This window comes from Hippichthys cyanospilos, chromosome 9, assembly GCF_059441005.1.
Source record: "Hippichthys cyanospilos isolate Australia breed blue-spotted pipefish chromosome 9, RoL_Hcya_1.0, whole genome shotgun sequence".
Lineage (NCBI taxonomy): Eukaryota > Metazoa > Chordata > Actinopteri > Syngnathiformes > Syngnathidae > Hippichthys > Hippichthys cyanospilos.
The window spans coordinates 14,160,148-14,184,771 of NC_142377.1; the positions used below are offsets into that span (position 1 = coordinate 14,160,148).

Here is a 24,624-nt window from a genome sequence, read left to right on the forward strand (position 1 = left end):
CTCTTACTTTTCCTATCACCGTAGGGATGGGACAAAATATTTTACGAGACCTCACGAAAACAGGTTGGATTATGGCTCTCGAGGCGCGGACTTGGCCAACTCTAGTCGATAGCATCAATTATTTGCTAGCTAGCGCACTAAGAATTACCTCAAGAACTGTCAGATTACCGTAATTTGCCAAAAATAAGACATACTTTTTCCCGAAAAAATTAAGGCCAAAAGTATGGGTGTGATTTATAAACGGTAACTTAAAGGTTAAAGAGATGTATTTTTATTCAACGCCATTCAAGGAAGATTGAGCTTTCAGCCACATAAACTGAGTTTGATACACAGTTTATTCCTGATGATTTTTACATTTGGATGTTGTTAATTTTCTAACAGTCTGCTTAATAAAGAGAAAACTTTGAAAAAAGGAACATTTATATCGGGCATCATTTTATATTACAAATTTCACCCGAATTTCATTTTATCTCATTCTTGTAGACTCAATCTCATGAGACATTTTGTCTCTTTGGATTTCCAACCCTATTCCCATCACCTTAAAAGCTTCTCTTCTACTTACTTAATCCACTAAATTTAGTTGTCATTCTCAGCAAGTGCAGAATCAGGAACACGCTCTCAGCGCTTCACGCTGCCCTTTGTAACTTCCTTAGCTTTCTTGTGGGCGATCAGCAGTGACACAGTTTGATGGTGATAAATAATTCTACGCGGAGTGGATGTAGATAAATGGACAGTTTGTGAGGTGATAAGTCATGCTTGTATTTCTCTATTAAAGTGCCATCACTGCTTAACAGGCAGGATTATTTGTATAGCTAAGGCAGGATAGTTTATTGATGTGTAGGCAGTGAAGGAAACGCGAGCCATCCCTCAACCTGTTAGGAGAGACACTAGATCCACTCTGGCACTCACGCTCACTGCTTGTCTCACTAAATATCTGCTTTGTCTTTATCCCCTTAATTGTTTCCTCTATGATTTGTCAATTCATTTAATATGCAAATCTGGTTTTACACACCGTAATTTGGCATCTATGTCTGCAATGTGTGATTAGTTTGCTTCGGGTTGTGTTGTTTGTAATCAGATTAGCAACTCTGCCTATCTCTGTGTACACTGTTTTTTCTTTGCTGTGTCTCTGCTTGCCTGCTGGATGTTCTTATGAGATAGACATCTCACAGTGACAGCTGAGATGTTGTTGTATGTCTTTCCTTAGCCAGGCTTGGATATGTGGGAAATAAATCATAGGCAACCATATTCATGTGTTTATGGAGGGAGATAAGATGTATTTATTATTTTTTAGATGAAGATTCCCTATCAGTGCATGTATATCTGCCGCTGTCCCATAAATTGCCTCAATTATTTTCAAAAATACCAGCACAGTGGACAAACGCGCCAACAAAATATGTGTGAAGTGATGTCTTTATTAGTCTTTGTGTGATGTTGTTCTACAACGAACCATTTATTTTTTTCTTTCTCTCTCATTTTGAAATGTTTATTTGATATTTAATACAAAGTGCTGATTCATCTGTCAGATTAATGTGTATAAATAAACTTAGAGTACATTATAGTAGTGTGTTTGGCTGACTAGCTGCCTAGCGTAGACTGTTGTTTTCATTGGCATATGGGGCAGTTACTGTTGAGCCCCTAGAACTCCGCCTAGCAACAAGTAGCCACTCAAGTCCAAATAGTTTTTCAGTTGTAATGTTTTGTCATAAATCATGAATGACTTCTGTTTGTTGTGCTATTTATAACTTTGCCATCAAAAGGACAACTAATTTACAACTAATTTAGCTTGATAAATTGCGCTAACTTGATTAGCTAGCTAGCTACCTAGCTAGTAATATAGATAGATAGATAGATAGATAGATAGATAGATAGATAGATAGATAGATAGATAGATAGATAGATAGATAGATAGATAGATAGATAGATAGATAGATAGATAGATAGATAGATAGATAGATAGATAGATAGATAGATAGATATTTTATTCCTCTGTGAGTGAATTTGTATAAATATTAAGGAATAATCTTTTTACATACCATGATCTAAAGCTTTGATTGTGTTTTCCTACTTATGCGAGTACAAATGTGAATGTTCGTGTTCTTGTACTTCATGCAGGTTCCTGTATCCATGGCTATGATGAGCCCCCAGATGATCACTCCCCAGCAGATGCAACAGATTCTGTCACCCCCGCAGCTCCAGGCCCTGCTGCAGCAACAGCAGGCTCTCATGCTTCAGCAGGTGAAACACACGCGCTGAAGCAAACACACACACGCTGGTGGTGGTTGTGGTAGTGTCTCTTGTTGGACTCAACTCCTGCACAAAACATGTTTCGATGTGTCTGATATTTCATTGAACAATGACACAAACTAGGTGTGCCCGTATCTCTTTTAATGCAGTGAGATCATTGAAGATAAACTAAGGCAAACATTCTGACTCATGCACGTATATTTTATTAAAAGTTCTTCGTCTTCAACATATTACAACTGTGCATGATTGTTATTATAACCAAGCATGACCCCGCCTGTAGTCACACATACGCACTAATCGTTCGGTGTTTTACGAAGGCTTCAGATATTCAGTGTTGCCATGCCAGTAGCCAACAAACAAATACAGTAAATGCTGCTCATCTGCAAAACCTGTCATATGTTCATACGTACACAAGATGTGACCTTAAGTGTGAAACTGTAGATTCAAAGACTTGTGGATGAGAGGTGAATTGTACTTCATATACTATATAGCACTTTTCTACCTTACAAGGACCTCAAAGTGCTTTTCAGTTGACTACCTATTCCCCTACCGATAATTTAGCATCAGGAGTCATCAGTATCTTTCTCAAGGATACTTCAACATGCTCGCTTGGAACTGGTACCCGGTTGGGAGACGAGAACGCTACCGCTGAGCCATGCTGACCTCAAGTACTTTATACTTGTACAGTAGAGACTCCAGAAAACTAATACATGCAAAAAGTGAATTGAAAACAAAGTCAAAATTGACTCAGTCTTAAAGACTTTCATTAAATGAAATAACATTTTAAAAAAAAATTAATTAACATTCTCCGATCTCACAAAAAGTTCAATATCTGTTTTTTTGGTCATCATCAAATTTGTATACATATATCTGTGGAGTCACCCCCAAAAACACTAAAAATCACACGTAAATTAATTTTTTTTACATACTAAGTTCTCAGGAAAGTTGTGTAGAATTTAGTATCAATTGATACCAAGTGAACAATAGTGCCAATTTCTCTTATACCAATACCAAGTACTTAATTTGTCTACACACTATAATATTAAAGTTCTTCTATTACCATGAATAAAACAAAAGGTAAACCTATACCTGGGATTAAAAATGTATAAAAATCAATCAAGACCAATCTGCGCATCTGTATGTTTTTCAAGCATTAAAAAAACATTCAATTAGATTTCGATTAGGGTTAGGATTGATAGATTTGCTGTTATCTGCCGAAACCTTTTTTGAAACACGATTTGCAATGACAGGTTATGACGTTTAATTGAAATTTTCCTCACAATTCTAATTTACCAGCTTTTCGGATCTGTAGCGTGGTTATATCTGTATTTTTTTCAGCAGCTGAATAAGAAATCAAAGCTGTGACATCTATGATTTGTGAACATGAGGGTGGCTAAGAAGCTCCTCAACGACAGAGAAGTCAGACTAATAAAACCACTGAGTTTAACATCATTCTGCCAGTTAATTAACCACAGTATGGACTTGTCTCATGTCTAGATCTGCAAGCCAGCACTTTTGAATGAACCAACATAGACACACACACACACACACACACACAAAGAGACAATCAGCTGACATATCACTCAGCAGAGCGTTAAATTTCATAACCCCATGGCAATACAGTTGTATAAAAATGTAAGGAAAATTTACGGTCCACTACCGTGTAATATTTGTGTGTACGCCTGTGTAAGTTAACCTTTAATTTTTTTCAAGCCTTTACTCATGCAACATATGCGCTGCCTTTCCTTACCGGTGTGTTCGCTAAGGCAAGGTCATGATAATAGGCTGAAGAGGTGAGTGCCTCACTTCCATACTCTTAAATGCATAGAGCCACTGAATCAAATCATTAAAAGACCTTAATTATCACTTAATTATTCCCTCAACTCACCACTCTGCAGCCGAGTGTGTGCGCACTCGCAGATGCATTTGCATGTGTGACGAGGAGGGGGATCAGGGCTAGTGAGGCAGAAAAGAGATATTAACCCCGCCTAAGGAACAATACAAGAGAGGAAAGGCAGATGGGGGAGAAAGAAAGCAAAAAAAAGGACTACGTCTTCCATTAAAACAAATTAAAGATAAGAAAGTATGTCATTGTTGAAATGCAAAGTAAATTATGCAAAACCGAAGCTATGGCCAGGATAAGATTGAAGCCGGGAATGTAAAATGGCGTATTGCACAAAAGGGATTTTTTTTCCCCCCCCCCCTTTTTTATTACACTGCTCAGTTAGGATGCTCACTGGTGTCTAGTCGGCTCCATCTCGGGTCAGACGGATGAGAGACTGCAGCAACTGCTGCTCTGTGAAGTCATTCTCTTCGGAGAAGCCTCTTTGAACATTTGATGCACCATGAAACAAAGACAAACTGCAGAGGCGCGCACACATGGGCGTCAATCTCCAGAGGATAACCTCCCCTTGCACACTTAAGCGCACACTGTGGTCAGAGTTTCCCTGCCTGCTTGCTCTCCTCGTGTGCGAGATTGTAATCTTAATGGAGCGGCCTGCCTAAATGACTGATTACTAACACAAATGCACAGACAGGCTGTGGTCAGTCAGGGGAGACAGCGCTTGGGTGTTTGCAACGTGTATTTTTTAAATTAAAGAATGGTCCAAGTGGTGGTGTAGTGGTTCACACAGCTGACTTTTGTGCAGATGGCGTCAGCTCAAGTCGCACTCGGTGTCGTCTGGATGTTATCAGTGGGCCTCGTAATAAACCGATGTTGCTTTTTAGGGACTTTTCTATCGCTGGGGTTTGCTCCCGTACTGTAATTGTATGGATTTATGGATGTGGTCGCAGGCCCGCCTAGTACTCCGCTTTTCATTCGGGGTGTCCAGATCCGATTACATTTTCAGCTGATCGGGGGGAAAATATGAGCCTCAACAAATTTTCATTGTCATTTATTTATTTATTTTTATTTTTAGGGGCTGAAAACTACAGTACACAGATATTACCAAAAGAATATATTGCCCCCCCCTCAAAAAAAAAAAATCTAGCATTGCAACCTGGAAAGAGCAATAACAATAAAAAAATGTACATAAAAAACAATAAAAAAATTACTATAAAAAAATAAAAAGACAATTTGAATACACTCTTTCTTCTGTCCTTAATACATTGCAGAGGTATTAAACCAAGACTCTCAAAATCAGGTGACTCGAACATCTCAGGTGAAAAAAAATGTGATTGGTACATACCTAGTCTTAATTATGACGATTAGTGTAATGTCACAGTTGTTTCACTTTTTTAATGCCATAAATTGAAAATTCTAATTTCATTTGCATTTATTATGCATTAGAAGCAGAGCTGCAACTATCGATTGTTTTAATAATTAATTACTGTCCATTATTTTGCAGATTATTTGATGATTTGGAATTTAAAAAAAAAGATGCATTCATTTCCATCCCTTAGTCAAAAACAGGATTATGTCAAATTTAAAATTGTGATTCATTTCCTGCTTTGGTCCAGAAAATTGGCAATCAAAATAATATTTTTTCAACGATTATGGCAGCAAACACCCCACACGTAAACACTCAAATGAACAGAGAAAATTTTGCACATTGTGATTTAAATATTGCGTGCTGAATATCAGACAGATAGCATAATTGCCAGTCACATTTTAATGTATTTGGAAATGGAGAAAAATCTCCCATAGCCACAAGCAATATAGACTGAAGTGTGTGTTGTGGATGTGTATCTCTGATAATGTTCTTTTCACATTTTTTCTAATTGTCCAAATAATTTCCCAATCCAAATAATGCACTTTCAATTAAATGTTTTGGGTAACTAACTGTAATGACCGCTCCGTTTTTTACAGTAAAAGGTGAAGCGCGGTTCTTAAGTAAATGCGTGGTGCAGTCAGTCTTCCTCGTGGCGCTCAGCCAGAGTCAGCTGGGATCGACTACAGCCCCCTGCGGTGATCTCATGAATAAGTGGTGTAGATAATGACTATCTGTGTGTAATTCCCTTGGAGGGATGTGCTCCTTCTCAGAGTTATAGATGCTCTGAATGTATATAAAAAAAAAAAATAAAAAAAAATGAGAGGCATCTGCCACCCTCATATCATGTTGCCCTCACTGAAGCTTTTCTGGTCACAGCCAGCTGTGTTTAATTGCTTGCCATGGCGTTGACATCCATAATTGCCTTGCAACAAGTCAACACACATGACTTCATACTCACTCCAAAATATTCTGTAATAGGCTGCCATGGCTTGTTGTGTGTGCTTTGTCAATGGACCACATGCTGTCGCAATAATTAAATCATTAATTGCCAGCTATTTTCAAACACTTTCCCCCAATACCTTACCCTATAATCTCCGTAGTCGGGAGAAACAGTTGCGCTTGAAAGACGATTCTAAAACTTCAAAATAAGAATATACCAAGATACTTGTGTCCATTTATTATTTGGTCAGGTTTATTTTGAAGTTGGCTTTCTCCCAATGTTTCTGGCATCTGTCAGAGCATGAAAAATTGTTACTGCAATTGACTTGACATATGTTTTTTTCTCATGTGTACGCTAATAAGCAGGTCGGCTATCTGCGGAAATTGCTTTGAGTTTTTTTTTTAAGAGGTACTCAAATTACTCAGACTCATTTCATCCCTCCTTAACTCATCAAAAAAAAGCAAAAAAAATTCTATTTTTACTGTTTCAGCCCTAACTGTAAACAAGTACACTGGAAGCCAATGTCTGGACTACAAAGACATATAAACAAATCTTTGGGATTGAATGAGTTCAAGAACTCAACTGAGTCTTTTTGATGTTCGATACAGAGTTCTGATGTTTCATTTTCACGTCCTCGCAGCTCCAGGAGTACTACAAGAAACAGCAGGAGCAGTTGCATCTGCAGCTCCTGACTCAGCAACAGCAGCAACAGCAGCAGCAGCAGCAGCAGCAGCAACAAGCCGGAAAGCAAGCCGCAAAAGAGGTGAACACAAAGTGCACACTCATTTAGGTCAAGCACACTTTGAAATATACGAGTGCTCTTAAACGCATCAAAAAGCGGTTGACATGAGAGCTCGCAGAAGGAAAAAAGTGTCTAATATATCGAATGTGCGGTAGGCAACATATGTTGGCCGTCTTCTACTTCGTTCCTCGTCTTCCTTTGTGGTTTGCGGTCAGCTCATCTCCAGACGAGCATCAGTGAGCGCACGCTGTCATTTTCTCCGTGTCGGAGCAGTGTAGGAGTGCGAGTGCCAAGCCGTTGGCTGCCTTGCCAAAGCCCTCATTTACATGCCTTCAGCTGTGGGCCTGAGGTGAAATCTCTGTGTAGGAGGGGTCTTTCTCTCTTTTAATTGTCAATTAACCCCGCCAAGCGCTGGAGGCCTATTCTGCTTTCTCTTCCTCGTGCGTGGATAAATACAAACGCGCCGCTTTAACCACGGCTGCAAATCACCTCGGAGGATCATGCCACACATGCGTAATCAAAAAGAATTAATCTTGCTTGGGACGAGATTGGCGCAGTCTGTCTTGGACTCCTTTTGTGTCGTTGTAGGTTTCATAGTTGTTGAAAGAAAAATTATATTCATGCAAAATTCCAGCGCCTGAGCTACTGCCACGTACTTGTGCTTGCTCGTTTTTTTTTTTTTTTTTTGTAATACTATTCCATTGATCACGCAGCAGCAAAGAAGAAAAATGTAACCATAGAACTAAAGATGTAGCTTATTTTAAAATGGTTAAGTGGTACGTTCATGCTTGTTCTGGCTGCTCGGTGTAATAGGCTAAGTTGGCAATACGTTTTTAATGATAATAACAGCAGAGTTACAGAATGCACATCGGAAAGTATTCACCAACCGAGCAGTAATCTTCCTTCTGTCTTGTCACATTTCATTGAAGTTATGGTTTTAATGTTTCTAGCTGTGGTTAGCGTCTTTTAAAATTCATGACATCCTCCAAGCATTTCTCCGTTTCCCAATACACGTAGAGAATGCATTTTACAGTTCCCTGCTTTTACTATTAACTGCAGTGAATTTTTACACTTAAATTATATTTATACCTGTGTATTAAATTTTGTACAAATGTGTTCTGATGGATAATTTTGTGGATTATGGGAAAATTCACGTAAAACCCACATGTTGACCAGAATCTTTAAACTGAGTTAGAGGTTCCACATCCATATTCTTTGATAATAATGCATTTTTCTACTACCACTGGCACAGACTATAGCCATTTACTCTCACATTCAAATGTATTGAACATTTTACAAAAGAGGAGTAGAAATTAAGATTATTAGAGAAAAATTGTAGGCGGGATTCTGCCTCTAAAGTCAGACACCTACTTTCATTTTTCATTCTGAAATCTAAGTGAGAAATCTATCCACCCAGTTTCTATAGCCTGTTATCCTTACTAGGGTCACTGGCTTGCTGGTGCCTATCCCAGCTGTCTTCACACCCTTTCATGCACCCAATCACACCTAAGGACAATTTAGTATGTCCAATACAACTGCCATGTGACAGAACCCACACGGGCTCGGGGAGAACTTGCAAACTCCACACAGGAATGCCAGAGCCAGCTGACATTGAACTCGGGACTCTGAATTGTGAGGCAGACATGCTAACCACTCTTCCACCGAGCCACTAAAAGTGAAAAATCTTAGGATAAAATCAGATTTCTCTTACAAAAAAAAAAAAAAAAACATTTTTCAAAGTCTGACTCAAAATTAGTCAGAATTTTCACTTTATTCTCATAATTCTCATTTTAGTCACAAATGTGACTTTATTTTCCCAATGATGAGTTTTTTCAGTTATTCAGAATTCTCATGTTGAATTCAGAACTCTGACCCCCAGAGTTCCCAATTCATCCTCAGAATCCTCACTTAAAAATGTTGTGAGTTCTGACTTTTTTTCTCAGAATACTCACTTTAAAGTCTATTTTTTTTCTCAGATTTAAAAGTTCAGAATTCTAACTTCACAGAACTCTCACTCGCATGTCTGACTTTGTCTCATAATTGTAACTTTAAAGTCAGAACCCTAAATACAATGCTTGACTTGCAAGTTGAAATTCTGAGAATAAATTCTGAATTATAGTGTTAACCCCAGCCGTTCAGTGGTCCTAATCCTCTTTGGAAATACCATTTAGAGAATTGAACTTTTTGGATGAAAAAAAAAAATGCCAGGAGAAACCCCGCTTAAGCATAGGGAGAAAATGAAAACTACACACAGGGAAGAGCCCAGACTCAAAACCCCTCACCTAAGAAATGTAAAGCAACATGCAAAGCACTTGATAACCACTCTGCCCTCCAACTTGCTAATTTAACTAATGAGCATCAGTGAGGTACAAATGAACCTGAGAGGATCTGACAAAACCACAAGGCGACACGTCCTACATTCCATCTGTTCTCACAGAGGGCCGGATCCAGCACACCTCTCACCTCCCCAGCTAACCCCTCGCCAATAGCAGCCAAAAGCATCAAGCGTGACCAAAGCAAAGCAGTTGTGTTCGCCTCTCCTTCTCTCCCCCCGCCCTTCCGCTGTCCCAGTTTTCAGGTTTTTTTTTTGTTGTTGTCCTGTAACAACTAGACAAGTGCAATCACTGTTCATACAAGTACACATAGACTGTTGATGTGCAGTGGGTCACTGCACAAACGCATGCTCTCGGGGCTATATGGCTCCCAGCAGAGCTGCGCGCAGCTTACATTGTTGCAAGTAACAACATACTTTTGCTACAATATAGTATACTCAAGGAGTCAAGGTCGGACCGGGCAATAAATTGAATTAATTCTTTATTTTGAAAATCAAAGATTTGAAAATGAGCTAACTTGTGAAATCGGCATTTTACAAAAGTGGCAGAAGTTTTGATGGCGGTTTACAATAGGTACTACTACTTAATGGTAGCAATTGACGGGATGATCCACTTATTTAACCAATTTTAAGAATAAAACATTTTGTCTACAATTAACTCTATTAGTATCAGACATATTTAGTGACTCCCTCAGCCTAACACTTGAAAATATTTGAACAAAATATAACTGGTCTCTTAAAAATATAAAATTACGTCTTGGGCAATGAATGGGTTAACTTGATAACAAATGCATTTTTCACATAATTATTGCTTTTAAGAGCACATTTTTTCACATGCTGTTGACTGAAAATGACATCACATGAGCTGAAGGCTCAGGTAAAGACCCATGACCAACAGGTGTGTGACGATTGGTCATTCGCCAAGCCTTTAGCACAGGTAATGTCATTTTCGGTTGACGGCAAGTCGAAAATGTCTTTTTAGAGGTATTAGTTGTACATGATTATAATGATTTAGTAAGATAATGCAGTCAAATTAATTATAAACTATATAGTAACTTTTCACTGCTAAAAATGGCAAATTAAAATGACTGTCTCTTTAAGCAAGTTATGGCAAGGACTTTTTTTTTAAGATTTTTAGATCTCTATTCATTATTTGTGTCGGAATATTTTATTTCATTTTTTATTCGGGAATCAGACTTTTAAATAAATGTTTTTTGGGTTTATTTCTTCTATTAAAATTGTTCATCATAACAGCCCAGAACGATTGAAAAAACAAAACAAGAATTTATTATTTGGCCATATTGTCGTAAAGTTTACATCTACAAAGCAAACAATGTTATATAAGAGCAGTTGTTCTCAGATCGTTGTGGAAAAGGAGTTTTTAAAGGCTAACAAGACAGTAGGAGGCACAGACGTGAGCAGAGGGAGGGTAAAACCTTTAATCACTGCAGAGAGATTTGCGCTCAAGTGGCGATGACTTCCTGACCTTTCGCCCGTTTTCTGCAATGCTTTTTTGTGAGTGGAAGTGCTTCATTCCAAGACTATGAAAGTGTCTGGGTTTTTGTGTGTACGCACGTTTGGGACTGGTCAGGAGTCAGCTTAATGAAGTGACTCTGAGCATCGCAAGAGATGTGTGTGCATTTGTGTGTCTGTCGGTGACTGTCCATTTTTGTGTGTGTGTGCGCGTGCATCTGTGTGACTGGCAGGCTCAGACAGTGTGTGATGTGCTCATAAATCACATTGACAGCCTGTTACAGCGCTAGCTTTGGCCACTCAGCCACAGCTAATGTAAACAGAACACAGACACACACGCACAAATGCACGCACACACACAACGTGCGCTTTAAAGAAGGACATATCTCACGAGAGGGTGAGGGATAGAGGGGGGCAGAGGAGCAAATGAAATGGACAGACGCAGAAGAAAAAAAGGGCAAAAGGGCTGGACAGAAAGAAGTTATGGAAAAAAACAAATGCCCCCTTTAAATGGAAAAAAAAAACTAAATGAGAGCATCTGTCCAATTCATTTCAAACTTTAAATGTTTACAATATAATGCTAACGTATACAATCGGACTTCTATTAACACTTAGCTTTTAGAGAGAGACATCATTATATCACTTGTAAATGGTAATTGAGGGATGAGGAAGGGGCTTGTCTTAATTGTATGTAATTTTTAATGATGATTAACTATGTCATGCACAGTTAGGATTGCAAAGGGGGCATAAAATTGTAGTCAGTGAATATCTGGAAGGCTTCCAGAAACTTTCCAGAGGAAGTAAAGCGAGGGAATTTTGGAATGATTCCAAATTGGACACATCCCCTTTGAGGCTGCATGCAGGGGGTGTGGTCTAAGTTGCATTGCCATCAGTGGCTTGAAGGGATTCACAGTGAAGGGTTCAAACACAACTGAATTTGAATTGTTTTAGCCAAGGTTGTGCTGCAAAATGCATAAATCGTCAATCACATCATATAATGTTTTTGTAAAACAAGAAAAAACACAATTCCATAAGTGCACATTCTTATTGGATTTTTTTTTTTGCTTACGTCTTTGCATACTTCCTTACATTTTTTTTAAGGTACAAATAAATCACCTATGTGTGTTTCATAAAAAAATGTCTTACGTATAATTGTTGTTTTCTCAAAATATCGATTAAAATGTAATTTATATCAGGCCTGTTACATATCTACCTAAAAAATTACATATTTATATATATGAAACCTAAATAAAAAATAAAATAGACTTTTTTCATAATTATGGTAATGTTGTCAGTTATGTTAGGCCAGCAGAGAAGGCCTTGCTGGCTCTGACAGCCCAGCACTGATTCACAGTTATTAGGTTTTGACTGTTGCATAACATTGACCAATCCAAAATGTTGAAGCCCTCGTGCAAACGTTCCCCATGCATTTCTAATGGTTGAACAAACTTTCCAATTTTGGGATCTTTTTTTCATAGAGCACCAACAGCCGGCATTATATATGTAACCAAAATTAAATGTTTGACCTCTAATAGCCATTGATCTTTTTTCCTCTTAGCGGGTAAATGATGAAGTAGTGATTCCATGGAGCTCACAGCATTGTCCGTTTCCTGTTGTCCTTCCACTTACCTCGCGCAACCCTTCACATACTGTCCATGCTGCCACCACAAATTCTCTCCCCGGGCCCCAGTCTGAAAGGAAGTGACCTAGCTGCCCTTCCTGCGAGTCGGTTGTTCAAAGGCTTCCATGTTGCCAACTCACTCGCTTTCTCTCCCTCACACTCACACACAGAGGCACACACTAAGCAGGTCCTCAAGTCGTATTTATTTATTTTTTTCTCCACCACAAGTTATCTGTGAGAGATAAAGCTCATCTCTCTGGGGTTAGCCTGCAGGGACTTCAAACAGCTCTGCACAGTCCCGCTCAAGTCTAGCATGGGAGAGCAGGAAAGAGGACATTTATCACTGTAACATCCACACACGACATGTGACCTTTCAGTCCTTTCGTCTCTTCATCGTTATGGCAATTTTGTGACAGTAAAATCACATTTTATTGTTGTATGTGGTCCAAATGTGTGTGACTTTGCACTTGGATTTATTGGCTGTGAATGAAGTAATAAACGCATTGCAGTGTGGATTTAAAAATGTGGTTTCTGTGCATAGAGGTTTGTGAAGGTCTGCATGGGTAACATGTGCTTTCTGTTTTTAGCTTGTGTCAAATATAAGTTACTGTTGTCACTTCTGACATGTCCAATCAAAGCGAGTCTCTGAGATAGTTTGGATAGTTTTCGCACCATGCTACACATCCATTTTTTGTCATATCTGGGCTTCAGACCAGCAATGGCTGCATATCAGGACACAAGCAGATTATTGAATTTGCAAGTTCTGCATGTAAGACAACAGCATGTACCACTGCCATTACATTTGTGCCAAATATACGTCGTTCAACAACTCCAGTACAACTTTATTTCACTGTACGCATATTTTTTCTTTTGAAAGACAATGTTAAAGGGAGAGAAAATACAAGTGCTACATTTTGTCTGAAGCTTAATGTTCGCCAAATCACTACGACAATGGAACCTCCATTTGGTTTGTATTTTGTGATCATTTATCATAAGGCCATTAATAGATATACAGTCAATAATTAAAGTCAACGGTTCTCAAATGAGGGTATGAGGACCTCTTGGGATACGCGAAGGCACTTCAGGATGTACATGAGATTTTAACAGGGTTTCACAGGTATTAGCAAATCTCATTTAATGTTTTGTAATGTCGTGACATAACTTTTTAAATTAAGAGCAAATTGGAACATGGAACAATGATTGGTAAATTGGGTTATAGTGACTCTTTGTATATAAAACTTAATGTATCTTTTTGTTTGTTTTTAGTATCATACAGATTCAAATTTTCATTAGTGAAAGCTTTTCCTGCAGACCAGCCAAAAATAAAAGTTACATGATGTATTTTCTGAAGATGGAGCTGGAGTTCTGGGGTTATCGGATCCAAAGAGTTTTTTGTTTTGTTTGTTTGTATTTTTCAAAAAAGGGGGTACTTCGCTGAAAAAATAATTAATAGGGGTCATCATTGAAAAAAAGGTTGTTTTGACTCTTAATTTAACATTTTTTGTCATAAAAATCGTAAAATCAAACAAGATGAAAGAAAACCCATCATAGCTTTGATGAGAAGTGAGACTGCCGACAATATGGTGATGCTGTTGTTTGGAATTTTACTGTGCATCTTTCTTGCTATCATGAGAGGTTTGTCCAACTTTAGAGACCCGATTAAAAAAAAAAGAAAAGAAAAAGGAGTACAATTTTACAGTTTATCTCAAGATCTTAGAAATATGACCTGACATTTATAATCGGTGTTGACTACATATTCCTTTCCTCAAAGTGAGTCCCAAAATCAAGGAGTTGAGTTTCTTATTACTCAAGAATCAGAGTAATCACCGACTGACGAGTGCTTCCTTCCCCTCGTTCTCCTGGTCTACAGCAACTTGGCAGCAAGCAGCTGGCCTTCCAGCAGCAGCTGATCCAGATGCAGCAGCTTCAGCAGCAGCACATCCTCAACCTCCAGAGACAAGGCCTGGTTCCCCTGCAGCCCACCGCCGCCATGCAGTCCCTGCAGCAAGGTATGGACGCTGTAGACGACACACAAGATCGACACTGCGCACCCTCGAGCCTGCTTCACCTCTGTTAAGTTCATCAGGCTGTAAAAGATAAAAGAAAACCCAATTGGTGGCTTTGGGGAAGGTACTCATTGGGATAATAGGTCAAATATGCCACTAATTTCCCAGTTGGAGGTGTGTGCACTTGTCATTAAAATAGCCAGCGTCAGAATGCTATTTTTAAACCCTACCACAGTCCTGTCAATTTGTTCGCCGGGTTTCTTGATGAAAGCATACCGTTCCACCCACACTGACCATGTGTGGAACACGTTCATTCATACTTTGCTCACAAATTAGAATAGATTTTGCGTCGCTCCTGCAGCTTACATCCACCTATATGGCTTTGAGCATGTATAGAAACAGTTGATTGTATATCCTCTGACATCCAGACTATTCATTTGTCTCCACTGTTTTGTCCGTTTTGTCTCAATGAGGCAGCAAAGTTAATTTAATCCCACTCAAACACTATAGACCTTATTGGAAAGGCCTCTACTTAGCACATTAGAACTTGGTAGAGTCGCTGTAGGGGGGTTAAGTCAACTTTAAAACTAGGTTGACGAAGAATACAGTATTCACCATGAATCCCTGCACCACCACATTTTCTATACTGAGCTTTTTCGCAACTTTGTTATAACAGCAAGTGATGACTCCTCCAAAAATCAGGAATTCTTCAAGTTAGATTCAAAAAGGGTGTCTCGAATGAGTCAACAGATAAAGATCAAAATCAAATTTCCACTACAGTGCATGTAAATGAATAGGTTGTCTTTGCACTAAAAAGTTTTTAATTTTTTCTAATTTTACCACACCGGACTTTGGTATCTCCCTCTCTTGTGCTCTCCCTCTGTATCCAAAGTGGAATTTCCCCGCAGTGTGAAAGAGCCGGCCCATTGTGACGGCTCAGCCAGGCGTGAACCGGAGCATTCCTCGAGCCAACCGTGCCACACAAACACACTGCCGCGCACACACAAACGCTTGCGCACAAATGCGCATAATTAGACACTCACGCACAACAACACACAAATGAACACGCTAGTGCGCTGCCTCAAAGGGCTGTTGTGTCGGGCTCATAAGTGGTGCTGGGCGACAAGACCTGGAATAAGACAGAGAGAGAAGCTGCGCCGGTGGCTCATCAGTGTAAATTTACAATAAATATGCTGTGGTTAAGATCCCCGGCATACACACGTTGCACTGGAGCTTGTCATGGAATATATTACTGTAACACTGACCAGTTAAACCACTTTGCTTTCGCTATCAGAGAAAAATTACAGTAATTGGGAATTCTTCATTGATTATCTTTAGTTCAGCCATGTAAACAAAAATAATAATAGCCATACATACTGTATTTTATTATGTTTATAGATCAATATTTATAAATAACTGTAGTTATTACAAATGTAGAAAAGTTCCAACATTTCTATATATACATTATTATTATAATTTTATATTATAATATAATATTATGTCTTTATATTGTCTCTTAAACCTTCTCATGTTTAGACTTTTCTGCACATTTTACAATTAATGAATCAATAACTCCAATAATAATAACAATGGATCAGACACTATCATCTTGACATCAAAGGTGTCACCTGGAATATGTTTTTTACATTCAAAACATCCGCAACTCACAAGTAAATGTCATAAAAATATTATTTTTATGACATTTACTGAAAATAATATTGTTATGAGGCAAAAAAAAATGTGAAATGTGAAAATTCCAGGCCCTTTACAAACCTTTTTTTCATTTTTGAGGAGTAAAAAATGAATTTTAATTATGTGTTTTCATTTGGACAGCAATAATTTAAGATTTGAGTTGTGCTTTGCACAACCCCAATTTCTTTTGCGTATGCATTATAACTATATATTGCTCCAAATGTGTTTAGGGCTCTGCTCCAAATGTGCTAACATGCTCTTCACTCATCAGATCTTCACTAGAGTGTTTTCTGTTTTCATGAAGGGGTTGTTTAAACTTTTGGGCCTGCCCAATAAGTTAAACAGGAGGAAACGCTCCGCATTTTTTGAGTCAGGGTGTATCCATAGATTGATCAGGTTTCATGGGTAATAAGTGCACACACGGAGAACTTTATACCAACAAGAGGCCTCATTCCTCAACAGTGAGTACTTTTGTTTTGGCGGGACCAGTGGAGAATGCAGTCAAAGCAGACATAATATTTGTATTGCTGCAAGGTCGCTGGGTGTGTATGTGTGGATACAAATGGCTGCGTGCAGGCAAAAGTATGTGAGCGCTGAGATACATTGGAGTGGACTTTGGCATTTTAAGCATCTCGCTTTGAAATTGAAGCAGAAATAACAAAGCTGTGCTCCGAGTGTACCCTGAGACAAATAGTGCCGGCGACAGCCGCCGCTGTGCTGCTCCACTGATGGAATTGCCATTTGTGTTTGGAATGCGTGTATAAATTAGCTTTTAGTTAGCTTCAGCTGCTGCTATTGTCCTCTCGCGATAAATCTCAGGGGGCCTAGCGCTCGCATTGTCATTTTAATGAGTAGGAATTAGAAAGGGCTGTCTCCCTCTCTCCTCAATATTATATTAACCACGTTTTTTTTCTCAATTTAGGTCTCTTAAACAGATATTACATGAAATACCCTCATTGTGATCATCTTGCCCGTCCGTTCCGCAGCCATGTGTCCGTCGGACCTCCAGCAGCTGTGGAAGGAGGTGTCGGGGGTGCCGAGCAGCGACGAGGCCTTGAAACAAGCCGAGGGCCTGGACTTGAGTACCAACAGCTCTAATTCTACCTCAGCCTTCCCCAAAGCGGCCAGTGCCCACATGCCACTGCACAACCTGCCCAACGGACAGAGCCACACCCCAAAGAGAGACAGGTATGCCAAGAGTTGACCAATGACACGAAGCGGCCACAATATTAGGTACACCTGCGCAGCCCGATGTTATATATTTCCGACTCATTTAAATTAAGTTGGTAGCAAGCAAGTGTCAAGGTTATTATTATAGTTTCTTATAGTTTTTGTTTTGTAGTTTAAAAATCAGTCAAAAATAACCTACCCCTTTGGGTTATTGACAACATTTAATTTTTGTATAAAATGACAATTTTGTACAAAACATTTTGGCGAGCTTTTGGGGGACTTTTTGTGCAAAACAACCGAGATTTTTGGATCAAATTTGATTCATGTAGTGCATTGGTCTATTTGTGACCCAAATTGGGTTGTTTTTGAATGAATCATTTTTAGACACTGTAGCAGGTCTAACACTTTTCGACTCAAATCGAGTTATTGTTGACCAAATTGGTGTTTGAGTGTGAGTCCATTTCTCCCAAAAGAAATCCAAAAGCTTGGGTTGGCCCCTTTTTATAATCAATTTGGGTTATTTTCGACCCAACTGTTTTCGGGTGTAGTATTATTTATTATTATTATTTGTTATTATTATTGCGGGGGGGGCTTAAAAAGTTATAAAACAGAACCCTACCAAAAAGTAATGAAAAAACACACTATAATTAATAAAAAAAACAAATATTAGTAAGTAATCTTGTACTTGATTTCACCTGTGTTTATTTTTGTAGCATAGCCTCCTGCAGTAAATGAGGGAACCCTATCAACTATTTGCTGTATTTTTTTTAACATAATAATGTTGGATTTAGGTTTCTTTTTTTTAAGAATCCCGCTACATTTTTTTTCACTTTTCGGTTTGAGATTTCTGTAAGTTTTCATTAACAATACTAAACTTTGCATTTGTAGTATCCAGTATGTTGTATTTTGTGTTCGGCAGAGGTAATATATCTCAGCTTTGATTGACAACGTCAAATAGGCATTTCACAACATCTTGATTATTGCAGTTGCCGTTATAGTGAAGCTATCCAAAATTAGATCGGGTGGGTGTACCCAATGTCGTGGCTGATCGATGTTAGTGTCCTTCCACTGTGTGACCTGTCATCTTTCTAATTCACACACTCTCTATATTTCAATTTCCTGCCTTCCTTTTCACTTTTTTAGCCATTCTCCCCTTGCAACATACGCAACACGCCGCACAGCACTAAAGTGTTAAGTCATTTGATAGAGAGTGTGGGTTGAGTTATGTATGTACTGCCAGTATGCTGTCAACCACATGCTAATATGATATATAGGGAGAGGATGAACGGAAGGAAGGAAAAGAGGTGGAATGGTTTAAAGATTGAGATTGATAGATCAAATTCTGCTGGCAGAGTGTTGAATGAAGGAGTATTAGCACTATTCACATTCAACATTCATAATATACATTATATCCTTCTAAGACCCAGCCTATTCATTTGTGTCTGCAGTAGTGGACATTTGTTTTTATCTTTTGACTCATTGGAGCTATTTCACTAAGTTTTAGTGTGCTCAGTAGAAGACATCCTGGACGTCTCTGTGATAGCTCTTGGGTTTGTGTGGGATTAGGGCTGTCACTGTTGAGTCTTTTTAATATTGATTATTCCATTGAATAATCTATTAATAAATTATTATCATTTATAAGTTTACATTTTTAGATACCAACACACACTAACTACTGTTTAGTAAAGCATACATAATGTAATAAGTATGTTAAACATGTTACACATATTCTTAAAAGTACTTGAAGACGACGCTTCAACAATTTTCTATGAATAAACGTGAGAGTGGAGCGGCCTGTTAGCTAATATAAGGTCAATAACTTGTAATAACTAGTGGGCGTCTGCCCACTAATGGCTGCATTTTGAACATTTATCGCAGGTAATTTTCTTGGATAATACAGCCCTAGTGCATTTTGAAAAGTACTTAAATAGCATCGGTCATTTGGTCACCCTCGTGCAGTAAGACAAGCAATGGAGTCGTATATCAAGGTGGTCTTTGCACGTGTTTTTTTTTTTTTTTCGCCTCCACTTTACAGTAGTTGAAAGACATGTATTATTTTGTCACTTTTTTGGATTGGAAATGATTCCAAACTTGCGATATTCTCTCTTTTTTATGAGTGTCGACTGCCTGACTTGGTCCACTCTTACTTCTCCAGCCCCGGTGGGATGCATTTAATTTTGCTGTGTCGTTGAGCGAAAATGGGCACAACAGTAGATGCAAATGACTAGACTGGGTGTCAGAAGGATATCGAGGTCATGTAGACCCATGGCTGTCCGAGCTGCTCATGGGCTTGTCTCCATTTTTAAGAGCCAGACTGTTTGAGTGGATATCCTCCTTCACCAAGGCAGACAGTGGCGACGACCATGCCCCCCCATACTCCAAAGGCAGCCAACCCCCCACCAGCCAGTGAGTAGCATGCACACTCATACACACAAATTGAATGCTCCTCAGAAGTCACATTGGACGGTAGTCCAAAAACAATCAAGATGAGTGAGAAAATTGCTATCATTATCAAACAGTGGAGGCTGAAGCGAGCAGCATTTGCGAGTTAGCCTGCTAAGCTAATGTATGGCTGATGTGGAGGAAAATGTGGTTGCCAGCAGTTTGTCACGGCTGCTGTCTGAGCAGCTTCTGAGTTGACTCAACCACAGCCAACACACACGCACACACACTGCCCCAACCTCTGCATGCACATTAGATCAGGAAGAGGTGAAAAAGAAAAAGGGGAGAAGGAGACATTTTTCCATCTGCAAAACAAATGGTTTTTGTTAGACGATCTTATGATGTTGATTTGGTAGGATCCCCAATCCAGTCTTCTCATACACTTACACACACACACACACACACACACACACACACAATCATGTATGTCGATGTGGAGGCAGCAGTTGCCAGAAAAAGTTTAGACCCACATCTGCTACTGGACTTGCCACACACCCATATAAATACATATTTGACTCCTACAGTATATAGTGTTTGTTTTACCAAGCTCGAGCCAAGCTGGCTTAGTCACTTACACACACGCTCCACCAGAATAGCCATCGTCTGATGGCGGCCGCCGCTAATCAGACTTGGGCCCACTCCGGCTCTGCGTCAAGACCTGAAACACAAGACCCGACAGCAAAACGAACACACACGTGCTCCACATGCGCGCCAAGGACAAAAAGACAGGTCATGGACTTGAAAATGCGCTTCTGAGGTTGCTGGAGTGATCCCCTTATTTGCCTGGCTTCTGTAACTGACCCCACTCTGCTCTATCATCCTTTCGCTGCACTTGGCTCGGCGAGCGGCACGAGCTAACCGCACTCAGATGGCTGTGTTGTTGCTACTGCTGCAAACAGTTATTCATGTGTGGTCGATTGACACTTTGCCGCTCTGTCTTCTTGCCTTTCTTGACCGCATATTGTGTTGCAAACCCTAACCGAGCTCTCTCCCCGCAGTCACGAGGAGCATGCCGGCTCCCATCCTCTTTATGGCCACGGAGAGTGTAAGTGGCCTGGCTGCGAAGCACTGTGCGAGGATATGGGACAGTTCATCAAGTAAGTCTTAAGTTTTTTGGGGTTTTTTCTTGTCTTTTTTGCTCTACAGCGCCTATTGGTGTTGATTTAAGCTTCAGGCGCTGATGTCTCTTTCCAAGTGTTCTCGGTTGTTAACCTAAATTTTGGCAGTGGCTCACTTCTTTTCTCATTAACCACAAACTTTGTTTAAGACCACATCAAAACAGTCTCCGATTCCATCTTGAATTGTAACACATTGCCTGTCATTTAAAAGACTCAGGGACCCAATTTCTTCCATGTATTAAAAGAAACATGACATCTTATCTGATTGAGATCACTTGTAGGAAGATGAAGTAAAACCCTAGTGTAATGTAGTGTGTCAGTCACACACGCCACTGATGTATTTTAACACCTCTCTAAGTCATCTATTGCCGTTGGTTGCATCACAGTCGATGCTGGTCTGACACATCTTTACATGTGTAAACATTGACACCTTTCACCTTTCGCTCAGCTAAATCTTGACTGGCAGTAAAGAACATAGTATAGGGAAAATTTTGAAGGTTTTTAGTTTTTTGCTTCTACATTTTATCCATCCATTATCGTAACCGGTGGTTGACTGTATAGTAATTGTATAAAGCCTGTTTTAGTTTGACAATTTAATGGTAATATGAATGTAAATAACTGCCTCAGCGAGACCTTTGAAGCATAGTAGCTTGGGCTCCACCGATTGGTCAGCCGGCCTTTTAAATCGGTCAATTAGTAAATGTCAAATTTCTGCCAAAAATTAATATCATAATAATATCGTATCATTGTATCCTTAAATGTACATCATGATAATTGTTGATCTGCCTTTCAAAACAAAGCAAATGTTAATTTTTACCAGCGTTGATTAGATGACAATGTGAGAAGTTGTCCAAGGACTTGACCTGATTTTCCCTATTTCTTGCAATTTATGTCAATCTTGGAAACACATGTACAGGTGCACAATTACCAGGTCACCTACATAAAGGTCCCATTTTAGAAATGCGATCAGCACAGTTTGTGAGTCCGCTCTTGATAATGACAAAATGTTCCATAGTTCTTAGTGAGACATTGTCAGAACATCAAGCCAAGTAAAGCTCTGAACAACAGCTGATTTATCAGGAATATGCATTTTCTTCTTTCGAAAATGGGCATGGCCCTCAAGAAATCCTCATTGGTTAGCTAGCAGTAGCAGTAGTGTGGATGCTTATCTCTCAACATTAAAAGAATTAGCTCAAGCTGTTTCATCTCTACGGTTGCAGCTGAAACCTCAGTCTTCATCAGTGTTATGTTCCAGTTCTTCCTGTCTACATCTTTGTTGGTTGTTATTAGCCAGCATGAAGTCAATTGAGGATGCAAAGTCTGGCCTTGACACGCTGTTAACTTCCTCCTCCATCACACAGACACACAGCGGACTTCCCGTAGCACTGCGGCCGCTAACGACGGCTTCACAAGCTCGTAACGAATGCCCCAAAACAAACTCCCCGTCATTATTGTTTTTATGGTACTATCGAGCTATTTGAAAAGACGGGAGGGATATTAATTAGCCAAGGTGATGAAATAGGCCTTATCGTGAAAAGTGCGCTCGGGGATTGTGATGGCATCGGACAAGCAGATCAAAGCTCGCAGGCAGGCTGGGAAAGTTTGGAGAGGAAAGCTGTTGTTTGGTGTCTCATTTCACGTAGCCTCAGGCAGATGGAAGGAGAAAAAGGGGGGCAGTGAAAGTGTGCGAGAGAGTTGAAGATGAGAAAAAAGAGGCGGTGACAGATAATGCCCGTAAGTCCGACAAGGCTCCCCCCTTCTAGCCAGCCTTTGTCATCTCCCCATGAGGGTAGCGGCAAAAGCAGAGGAGGAAGACGCTCCACTATTTCAGCCTTTCTCCCCCCTCGCCTTTCCTCCCCCTTGTCAAAGTCCTCTGGTATAACATTCAGGCTGTGGTTGATAGTCCCGGGTATGATGTGGGTTAAAGTCTTGTCTGCCAGCACTCAGAGGAATAAACAGAGCCTCATTTGTGGGCCACATCCAAAAAGAAAACCTGCTACTGTTTATGTCCCATCCACAGACAGAAGGGAGTTTCTTTTTTTTTTTTGAATCATTGGCATTTAGGGAGATGTGGGAGGGGGAGAGTGGACGGAAGAGTTAAAAAGGGGGTGAGGGGGGAGAAGTGAGATCATGTTTTTGTTATTATTATCGTGCACTTGTGTTGAGCCACGGATTAGCCATGCCATGACATCATTGTTTTTGTTTCATTTCAAGCCTCACTCCGATATTGCCTAACTTTCCGAGGTCTAAGTCGGACACACACATGCACACACACAAGCACACGCACGTACACTATCAAGTGCAACTTTCATTCGGCCCAAAACAGTGAGAAGAGTGCTTCCTTTGGATTAACACCGCATGATATCATAAAAAGTCCCTCCGGAGCACGGGCACACACACTTTACGGATATGCACTGGCACAAACACGCAGTGGGCGGGCGGCAGCAACCTGTGAATAACCTTGGTGATGACAGAGGAGAGAACGGGATGGAGGAAGGGAGACAGGGAGGGGTGCAGTGGGAAAGATCAGAAGGTCCCAGGTCCTCCCACAGTGGAGGAAACAAACAGCACCAGCACTCAGTCACATACGAACACGCATTCATATGAAGCGGTGTGAAGTTTAGCGAGAAGCGCGTCTGAAGATAAGCTTTTGGCCGATAACGCATGAGCTCATATCCAGGTGGTTGTCTTGGAACACGGCTCACTTAGCACCAGTGAAGTATACACACACAACACAGCTGCTGCGTCCTTCGTCAGACAAAATAAACTATGAGGACATTTCTGAGACACTTTGGAACTTTCTGCTAAATAAAGTGGGATAGCTCTCCAAAGTCTCGCTCTAAAAACAGTTTGGTCAAACCTAATCCAAATTGGGCCATAAAGGGACCATCTCAACCTTTGGCGGGTTATATATTTAAATGGGTCATAGGAAAAAACAATACAGGTTTTTGAGTTTTGTTCTTTTTATAACACAGCACAACTCTTGGATTTTATCCTTTCACTATGTAATGATTTATTGTCATTACTACTATTATTACGATCTTTAGTAATATTTTATTTGGCTGAATAATAGGCTTATAAATTTCAAAAAAATGCGAAAGGGTGGGATTTAATAAGTCTAGACTTCTTCTCACTCCCTTTTGAGCACGGAGTACTCGTCAGGAGTTTTGCTTGTTTTGTATTCATTTTTCATTTGGAGTTGAATTTGTAATTGTTATTAGTGTTGCTCTTTTTTCAATTGTTTTTCTCGTGATCTCATCTCCAAAAATTAACATTTTTTTATTCAACCCATTGTTGAGTTTAGCCCAATTCCTCATTTAGCCCAAAAAGTTGAGTCCAAACTGTCATTTTCAGTCAACAGTAATAGGCAACATTGCCACCTCCTGAACAACTTTTAATGCCATTTAGGTTATTTTTCACCTGACAATTTTAAAAACACTTGGGTTAAATGTAATCAAATTTTAACTAAAAAATGAATCTGAGCCCAATATATGGGTCAATTTGACCCAACTCTCTGGGTTGCTTGATAAAAAAAAAAACAATGCAATTCTTATTCACAACAACCCAAAAATTCGATGCTCATGAATGAGTAAATCAGAAAAAAAATAAACGGGTTTGCTTGCAGGTTA

The 24,624-nt window shown here is 39.6% G+C and overlaps 1 protein-coding gene across 5 annotated transcripts in view; it reads left to right on the forward strand.

Annotated features, from left to right (window-relative positions):
• Positions 1 to 24,624, forward strand: part of foxp4 (forkhead box P4) — a 112,290-nt gene that overhangs the window by 68,594 nt on the left and 19,072 nt on the right. For 4 of the 5 annotated variants that reach the window (XM_088422964.1, XM_088422965.1, XM_088422966.1 and 1 more), the window contains exons 4-9: positions 2,116 to 2,238; positions 7,040 to 7,162; positions 14,438 to 14,576; positions 17,252 to 17,453; positions 19,743 to 19,841; positions 20,876 to 20,974. In XM_088422964.1, coding sequence (XP_088279090.1) covers positions 2,116 to 2,238; positions 7,040 to 7,162; positions 14,438 to 14,576; positions 17,252 to 17,453; positions 19,743 to 19,841; positions 20,876 to 20,974 — 785 coding nt within the window. The remainder of the gene's footprint in view (positions 1 to 2,115; positions 2,239 to 7,039; positions 7,163 to 14,437; positions 14,577 to 17,251; positions 17,454 to 19,742; positions 19,842 to 20,875; positions 20,975 to 24,624) is intronic. The other variant, XM_088422967.1, reaches the window with a different exon arrangement.